The following is a 9,215-nucleotide window of genomic DNA, read 5'->3' on the forward strand; positions in this document are numbered from 1 at the left end:
CCAAGGCCAGGTTGGAGCAACCTGGGATAGTGGAAGATGTCCCTGCCCATGGCAGGGGGTGGGACTGACGAGCTTTAAGGTCCCTTCCGACCCAAACCATTCCATGATTCAATGATTCCTGACTCCATTTCTTGGATGCAGTCAGCTGTCTTGTGACATTCACCAGCTAAGCAGGGAGTTTGGGAAGCACTGTGGGCAAAGGGAAGGTGGAAGAGCCAGTGGAAGGTGCTTTCAGAGCTTGGCCCAGGATGCACATCACACAGCTGATGTGGTTTGGCCCAGCCACGGTCCATAAAAAGAAGTGCCCCAGTGACAAGTGCAGAGCTCTGGGCAGAGCAGGGATGGAGAGGAAACCGAGATGACCAGTGGTAAAAGCAGAGGGGTGTCTTTGTTTGCCGGTGACACCCCCCCAACCTGCTGCAAAGCCAAGCTGTCTCTGCTGCTGCTCCGCTCCAGTCTCCGTCACGGCGTCCCTCATGGATTGCAGCCCTCAGCGGTCCAAAGTGCCCTGGCAGTGCTGGAGCAATCCCTGCATGAAGGGCAGCGTGGGGACACGGACACCATAAGGCTTTGCAGTTTCTCCTTGGGCAGTTTTTCCGAGTGGGGCTAAGTGGGAGAGCAGTGCCCTGTCCCCCGCCGGCGGCAGTGTGCGTGTGACGGCCTGCGCAGCCCCGTCCCCCCCGTGCTCTCAGCTGGGCCCACTTCTGGAGGGCCTGGGTGTTAAAATGGGCTTGGTTTGTGTCCTGTTGGCCCCGCAGGTCTGAGCAGTGACAGTGGGCTCGGAGGGAGCACCGACGGCAGCACCGACATCCTGGTGTTCGGCTCGGTGGTGGACAGCGTGACGGAGGAAGGTGGGTGTGATGAGACAGAACACTTGAGATGGGTGGGTCAAAGCTGAGCAGGAGCCCTGAAACCGTTCCAGGAGGGTCAGAGGAAGATGAAGAGATGGTCTTTTTGGGACCAGCGACTCCAATTTGAGAGGTGTGGTGAGGTCGGTGCTGTGGGAAGGACGGTTTTGGAAGTGGGTGTAACAGATGAGGTAAAGTCTAAATATTCTAACCAGATTCTGACTATTTTAATCAGATGGTGGTATAAAATTGGAAAAGCCTGTGCAATCAGTGTGTGCAAAATATTTTTGTGCACCCTTTGGTGTTGCAGCTAAGAAGTGCTTTTGCCTTTTAATGCTCAAAAATAGTCCAGGGAATTATTTCTCTGCTTTTAGACATCAGGTGTCATGGAGGGAACTGAGGTGGCAGCTAAGGCAGGGTGGATATCAGGGCTGTGTGGTGTCAGGAACAACAGGGAACGTGAGAAATTGGAAGTGTGAGGCTTTTGGCTCATCCCCCTCCATCCTTTCCTGCCTCTCAGAGTGCGAGGTGTCCGAGGAGTCCAGCGGGGAAGCAGAGATTGAGCAGGAGGCATCAGACCTGGAGGACCTGAGGGAGCTGCACCCCGGCTTGTTGATCTACAAGGCAGCACAAGCCCGAAATCTGCCCCTCATGGCAGAAGCACTCGCTCACGGTGCTGAGATCAACTGGGTGAACGACGAGGACGAGAACAAAACTCCCCTGATTCAAGCTGTGAAGGGGGTACGTTGTGGGGACACCCCGGGGAGTGGTGAGGTCCTGACTGCAGTTTGGAGTGCCCTGACCACAGCCTGGCACATCCCTTGTGCATCCTCCCTGGATGGATACGTGTAAAAATTCCTCTTTTCCTTGCCAGGGCTCCTTGATAGCCTGTGAATTCCTGCTGCAGAACGGGGCAGATGTGAACCAAAGAGACAGCCGAGGCCGGGCCCCCCTGCACCACGCCACGTACCTGGGCCACACTGGGTGAGTGCTCTGCACCTTCCTGGGACGTTCTCCATCCCCCTGGGATCAGGATCCAGCCTTAACACCAAGAGTCAGGGGTGAGGTGGGCACAGGAGCTGGTTTTTGGGGAATTGGTGGTTTGCAAACATGCCTTTTATATCATATCAGCAACGTGAACCCTGACAGAGGGGAGGGTTAGATGAGATATCAGGAAGATATCTCGAAGATATCTCTTTGAGGGGTTGGGGGAGCTGGAATTTCTGCTCTGATGGTCCTTGCTGTCCCTCCTGCAGCCAGGTGTGCCTGTTCCTGAAGAGAGGGGCCAACCAGCACGCGGTGGACGGCGACGGGCAGGACCCGCTGAGCATCGCGGTGCAGGCGGCCAACGCAGACATCGTCACCCTGTGAGTGCTGCCAGGGCACTCTACTGAGCCCTTAGTAAATTTTGACCTCTGGCAGTGAGAGAAATGAGTCTGCCAGAAATCCGAGGGTCAATGGGAAACATTTCAGTGCACAGTCAGAAAGAATATGCCAGAAAATACAGCATAACCCTTCCTTGGGAGGAATTCGCTAGAATTAATCACGCCCCATGGGTGAGTTTGGGTATTTTTTTAAAACTGAAACTGGTGGATGTCTTAATCTTTTTAGCTTCAGTGCATCTATTTAGTTAAATTATCTTACATACTCCCAATTGGGTGTGCAGAGGACACAGCACTGGGCCTTAAAAAAAAAAGTGGTATTTTAGTTCCCCGCTTTAGGTTATTTCACATTCACCTCAAAAAGAGGTAATGACTGAGCTTGGATCAGGAAAATTGCCACCAGGGAAGGAATAACCAACCCTCTGTCTCCTTGTGTTCTCTCTGTCCCCGCTCCAGGCTGCGTCTGGCTCGGATGAACGAGGAAATGCGGGAAGCAGAGGGTCCCTTCGGACAACCAGGGCAATATCCCAGCAACAGCCCCACTGAGCTGCAGTACAGGAAGTGCATACAGGAGTTCATCAGCCTTAACATAGACGAGTGTTAGTGACAACTCCCCCCACGTCCCCTCTGCTGTCTTGAAGTTGGGCCTGAAGTTCCCAGAAGCCCTGAGAAGCCCCACCCTTGGTTATATTGGTGTTCCTTGCAGATTGGTCTGTTTTTGATGCCTGCACATATAGGTTGAGCTGCACACAGGAAGGGACAAGGGGGTCTTGTTAGCATTAAGTTCTCAATGCTTGACTACTGGATGGTTGGTTTTGCGTAGGAGACTCCCAGGGCATAACCACAGACCATGGCATTGTGGACCTGAGTGTGTGAGAAGTGTGGGAGACGAGTTTAGCATTAAAGAGAAAAGGAGAAAAAAAAAAAAAGAAAAAAAGAAAAAAAGGGTAAAAAAAAAAAAAAAAAAGAGAGAGAGAGAAGAAAAGAGAAAAGGAAAACCCTCTCTCACCAGGAGAAACCCATCAAGAACACGAGCTGACGAAGCTGTCTCTGCCCCAGTGCAACCGCTCTGCGCTGAGCTCTTGTCTGAACAGTTGGCTTGGGAGGGATCCTGGCGTGGAGCTCTGGGTCCTGGCAGCCTGACCAGCAGCTCAGAAAACTTAAGAGACGACCTCTAAATCAGGAACAGGCTGCTCTGTGGGGCAGAGACGTTTTGCTGCAGGAGGCACAGATGGGGTAGGGCTGAGAGCGACGGCTCCTCACTTTAACTGCTCTCAGGACTAAACCAGCCGCCCTCCCCTCTGTTTTTTGGTTTTTTTTGCCCTCGGTGGTTTAGCTGGTCAAAGCCATAGCTCCTGCTTCCTGGGCCAAGGTGCAGAGTGCACAAAGCGCTGTGGAAGTGGCAGTGCTGATTTTTGGCGGCCGGGAGAAGCTTGTCGCTGGCGATGGGCTTTGTGTGTCAGGGAAGAGAAGCCACGTCCAGCCCCCGCCACGGCTGCGCCTGCGCTGGGACTGCAGCTCGGTTTGTGTCCTGGTCACCTCAGATTCCTGACAGCACCTCTGGGAAGGAGAATTCCACTTGCATGTGTTCCCTCTGTGCTCACCCCCTGCATGCCGGAGCGGCTCAGCAGCTGGCCCGGGGGCTCTGGAGTTCCCTGGTTCCGGGGACCAGCAGGATGCTCTTGGTGTTTCTTTCCTTTTCCTCGTGGTGTTCTTTGCTGGAGTGAGGGAATGTGGGTCTGCTCAGAGCACTTTGTTGCTGTGCTGATGGTCTGTGTCTCTGCAGAGCTGCTGGGGCTGTGTCATCCTCTCTTGGGAGGGCTGGCAGAGCACAGGCACCACTGTGTTCCCTCTGGCTGGGAGCCTGGATGCTGAGCTGTGCTCCTGTAAAGAGCCTCTTCCCAACGTCCCCAACTGCAATTGGCATCAGAGTTTGTCAGGACTTGTGGGTGACAGTCCCCTGCCTGGGCACCGAGGCTGCTGGCTCTGGGGTCAGGCCATAGTGCCTTATGGATTGTCCTGGGATTTTGAGGGGGTCAGGAGCTTGCAAGGAAAGCAAGAATCCCAGGCAGACTTCCCCATCCTCCTGCGTTCCATCAGCAGTGGTACAAAATCATCTTCTTTATCATCCATTGCACGTTTGACTTCACACTTTTGCAGCCTGGCTGCTGCCCTGCTCACCCCTCAGTGGCTGGAACCCCTTAGTGGGGGAAACCTTTGTAGGTTTGTTTCTATTGCTCTAATTGTGCCCTCAGAGACTGAACCAGCAGCTCTTGGTGTCCACCCACACAGCTACAGGTGGATCAATAAACTCCACTCAGTCTCTTGTAGGGTCCTCTTGGTTCAAGGGACAGTCCCTGCTTCCTTAGGGAAGTCCTGTCCCAAGTTTTCCTGCAGCCAGAGCAGTTTTCTGGCTGTGCAGCCTGGATCTGGAGGTGCATCTTTGTCTTGTTGCTTTCTCATTCCGTTGGAGTTTTGGGATGCCCAATCCCAAAGGGCTCAGTTCTGATTCCCAGTGTCTGAATCTGGACTGGCCCTGGGGGCTCTGCAGTGCAAAACCTGCCCCCAGGGCCTTTCATGCTTCTCTAAATAAGGAACAATCTCCTTCCAGCAGTCTTGGGAAATGAAAATTCTCCCTTCTTAGCTGCTCAATGCCTGGTGTTGGAGCAGGCAGTGCTCCCTCTGAACTTCTCCCTGGGTGAAAGCTGTAGGACAGGCCCTGCAGCTGGCAGAGGGCAGAACCCATGGTCTGTTCATCCTTTGCCCAGCTCTGGCACCCTCAGCAGTGACTCAGGACCACGTGTGGGATGAAGCAGCTTGGCATAAAATGCCGCCCTTGCTACACTTCAGAGGAGCTGGGATGTGCAAATCCCTAGTTCAGAGGACAACTGAGAGCTGGGACTTTGTAGCACCCACGGGTGACTCTGGAGTCACCACTGGATGGGGACTCTGGAGCAGAAGCTGGCTGAGTGATGCCAAAGGCAGGCAGATGTGCCCTGGGTGTGGCAGTGCTGCTTCTTGGTGCCCCTCGGTTTGCACTGAACATCCTCCTGCCCCCCGTGGGAAGGTTGGGCATCTCTTCCCCCTGTGTTTCTCCTGCAGGACACAGAGGTTACCACTTCCCACGCTCGTGGAGCTTCATCTTTCAGTCATTTGCATTGGGGATTTGGCTTCTCTGTGATCCAAACCACCTCAAGTTTCAATTTTTCCCCAACCCACGAGCAGGGCAGTGCCAGGGGTCACCGCCCCCTTTGCCATCCCTTCCCTGCCAGCTGAGCCCCTTTGCTCTGGAGGTGCTGCAGTCAGCCTGAGCGTGGCCAGGACCAAACCTGCAGTGTGGAAATGCCCGTGTGAGCAAAGCCCTGCAGCCCCCCCAGCTCCCTGCAGGGCCGGGGTGGGGTTGGCCGCTGGTGGCCAGTGGTGCTGAGCCCCCCATCCCCCCCAGACCCAGCAACAACGCCCGTGCCTGCCCTGTGGGGCCGTGCTGTGCTCAGGGTTCCATCACACCACCCCCCTGTGCCACCCAGAGCAGCACTTGGAGCGCTCTCCACCACCAGTACCCAGCCACGAGCTCGCTCTGCTTCCCGGGCTGGGAGCCGAGCGGTGACTCCTCTCTCCAGCCCCATCCCGGTTTAAACACCGACCTGCATCGATCCAGATGATGGTTTTTTGGGGTTTTTTTTGGTGCTGATGTGCCCTCAAGTCGTGCCCTTCCCGAGCTGGAATCCTTCAGGGTACCTCAGATATCCTGAGAGGGAAATCCCTGTTTCACCACTGCCACGGTCCTGCTCTGCTCACGGATCTCAGCGTGCTCATTGTCCAGCAATGGGTTCATTGGGTTGGTTTGTTTTTTTTTTTTTAACATGTACAGCGACTTAAAACACCCCAATTGGTTTTTTGCAGCTTTTTAGGAGAAGTTAGAAATACAAACTGATCCTTCCTGTGAGCCCCGGGAGAACTGTGGCTTCCGCTTTGGGTCGTTTTTATTTCACGGGAACATCCAAAAAATCATGTACAGTTCGGTCCTTTGAAGCTCAGACTCACTGCTGAAGTACATGAAGTTAAAGCAAATGTAAATACTGATGCAAAAAGCAGTGTCTTGCAAGACAATTTATCTATTTAACATGTATTGGTACTTTATTTAGATTCAATGTATAAAGCAACTTTGTGCACTTTTCCTACATTACAGTATTGGGGGGTTTTATGTTCTTTTGTTATGGATTTTGTGCTGTCTTTTTTAATCAGTGAAATTGTTAAGTATTTAATTTATTATTGATGTGCCCAGAGGACTAGTGCAATTTTTATTCAATACAGTTTGTCTGTATTTAATGTCAGGATTTTTTTTTTTTTTGTAGCATCGTTAGGGAATATTTTTCAAAACCTGCCTTTTTCCCCATACACACACACACAATTTTCCTTTCTTTCCTTCACCCCTCTCCTCCCCTTTCTCTTCTATTTTCATTATACAGATCATGAGGTATTAAATTTGAATTATAACCCAACAAAGGTGTTATAATTTGAATTACAACGCCTCGAATTTGAAATATAACCCAACACTTGAGTACACCCCGCAGTTTTCCAAAACAAAAAAGTTCTCCAGGAAAAAACATGCTAAGGAGGCACTTCCCGATGTTTTCTGTGTTTCTTTTATTTGGTTTTTGTTTTGCTTGGGGGTTGGGGGGGTGTGTGTGTGTGTTTGGAAAGTTTGGAGGGGAAAGTGGGGAAGTTGAGCAGATAATTTGCTTTCAGCGAAGGAAATGGCTCACCAGGCTCCAGGGAGGATGAGAAATCCAACACTTTCTCGTTTCCCTGCTTCCACTACAGCTGGATTTGTGTTGTTTGAGATGCCTAATGCCAGAACTACCCTTTTTTTTTTTTTTCTTTTCCCCTCTTCTTTCTTTTTCAAAAGCGCAGGTTTGTTTTTCCCTCTCTGATGGTGACTTGGTTGCAACCACAGATAAACATGAGGAAATTTGCCTTTTGTCTAGAAAGCAGCATGCCAGGCATTGCCCCAAACCCAGCTGGACCCCAAAACCACCCCATGGATCCTTCATCCTTTGAGTTTCTGACATCTTGGGTGAATATTTTTCTCTACCTGTCCTCGCTTTTATTTGATCCAACAACCCCTGTAACCAAGTGCCTGGACAGGTAGGTTTGAATCTTTGGGGTCTTGCCACTCACACACGTCCCTGATTCCAGGTGGGATGAGTTCAGGGTTGCTGGCAAGTTGAAACAATCCCCTCTGTGTTCCCTCTCATCCAGGGAAGCCTCAGGTTATTTTAATATTGCTGGCTCTGAGATGGTCCCTGCAGTGGGGAACGAGGGGGAAAACTGGAACTGGAAGAATTTAAAGGCATTTAAAGAATGTCTTTAACAACAAAAAAAAAAAAAGGTGTGAGGAGCTGAGATTGTGATAAAATCATAAAGAATAAAATCACGAAGGTTGGAAGAGACCTCTGAGTTCATCGAGCAGATGATCCTGCACCTTCGAGTAGAGAACTGAACAGGTGATTTTTGAAGAATTAGATCAGCAACATCTCAGAGCAGCAAAAATGGCCGTTATTTATGCAAGAAAAAAAAACCCCAGGGCCTCCTAAAGAAATGCACTGATGAACTCCCTGTCCAGTGGCCACGACGTGGCTGTCCCTGCCAGGCTCCCTGTGCTGCTGGACAGTGCCCAGCCCACGTGTCCCCCTCGCTGCCCGAGCATCATTGCTTTCAACCAAAGACAAACCAGGCTGAAAGGTGACATCAAACCGTGGCTTGGCTGGTGCCAGACATCTCTGGGAAGTGTGCACGTGTGTGTGAGTGTGGGGCTGTCACGGGGAGGAGGAGGAGGGGGTGGGAAGAAGAGCAGCAGAAGGGAGAGGGGGAGTTCTGGAGGAACAAGATTTATTTTTAAGGGGGTGTTTTTTTTGTTGGGTTTTTTTTGGGGGGGTTTTTTTTGGAGGTTCCAAAATACAGGAGCACTGTTTCCATGGGAATGGGGCTCCCAGCATTCCCAGCCTGCTGGGAATTCGGGCAGGGGAGGGTACATCCATTCTGAGCTGTGTTGGTGGGTGATGGTTGTGGGGAGGGAATGAGGAGCCAGAGGGTTGTAGCCAAGGGATTTTTCCAAGGCATGAGGAGGACCTCGTGTGCTCCCAGTGCAGCAGTTGGGATGGACAGGGAGGAATGTCTGGAGCCAGGAGCATTTGCTCCACAAACACAGCACTGAGCACCTTCCTCCCCGTGGGGGCCAGGACGGGGCACATTCGGGTCCTGTCCGTCCTCCTGCTCCCGTGGGGAACACCTGGCAGTGACACCTCAGGTTGGCCCTGGCTCTGTGGACCTCTCAGTTCCCTTCCTGGGGCTCCCACCCCTTCCTCTCCAAACAGCACAGGCAGAAACAAGTCCTGGAGCCAGGCCAGAGCTGCTGAGTGTGGTTGGTGGCTTGTAAATAAAGCTGTAACCTTATTAACCTCCTCCCTTCACTTGCCTGCTTTTCAGTACAACTTTGTAATAGGTTTTTTAATCCCACCTTCCCCCCCCCCCCCTTTTCCCTACACAGCCTGGACTGACTGTAACCATGGAACCAGATATTCTGTATGTTATTATCTTTGTACAATTTTAAAACTGTTGCTGTGGTGTCTGCCTTTTTTTTTCTCTCCCCCCTTTTCCCTTCTCTTCTATGGTCTCTTGAAGCACTGTCAATAAAAATCTAGATAAACTCCTTCCCTCCTCCTTCTCTGCTTGATTTATTGATGTAGGGTTTCTTGCCTTGCTGCCTGTATTAACTGGATCTAGAACCCCCCCTTTTAACCTGTTTCCCTTTCCCTCTGCAGCCCACAGGCAGTTGAGCAGGCCTGGAATGCCACACAAATACTAAAAATGCATTTTTTTGCTTGGGTTTCTGCGACTCTGCCTCGTCATGGTGGAATTTCAGGCTGCTTTGGGCTGAAGGTGACAGGCTCAGGTCACCCCAACCTGCCCCAACCCACCCACT

General features: G+C 51.7%; 1 protein-coding gene across 1 annotated transcript in view; it reads left to right on the forward strand.

The window, feature by feature from the left end:
* Window positions 1–8,946, forward strand: part of ACAP3 (ArfGAP with coiled-coil, ankyrin repeat and PH domains 3) — a 70,906-nt gene extending 61,960 nt beyond the window's left edge. Inside the window, exons 21-25 of the mRNA XM_050322243.1 lie at window positions 759–851; window positions 1,369–1,589; window positions 1,723–1,832; window positions 2,105–2,215; window positions 2,687–8,946. Coding sequence (XP_050178200.1) covers window positions 759–851; window positions 1,369–1,589; window positions 1,723–1,832; window positions 2,105–2,215; window positions 2,687–2,834 — 683 coding nt within the window. The 3' untranslated portion in view covers window positions 2,835–8,946. The remainder of the gene's footprint in view (window positions 1–758; window positions 852–1,368; window positions 1,590–1,722; window positions 1,833–2,104; window positions 2,216–2,686) is intronic.
* Window positions 8,947–9,215: the final 269 nt, after the last annotated feature.

This window comes from Myiozetetes cayanensis, unplaced genomic scaffold (assembly GCF_022539395.1).
Source record: "Myiozetetes cayanensis isolate MyiCay16 unplaced genomic scaffold, myiCay2020 scf28, whole genome shotgun sequence".
Lineage (NCBI taxonomy): Eukaryota > Metazoa > Chordata > Aves > Passeriformes > Tyrannidae > Myiozetetes > Myiozetetes cayanensis.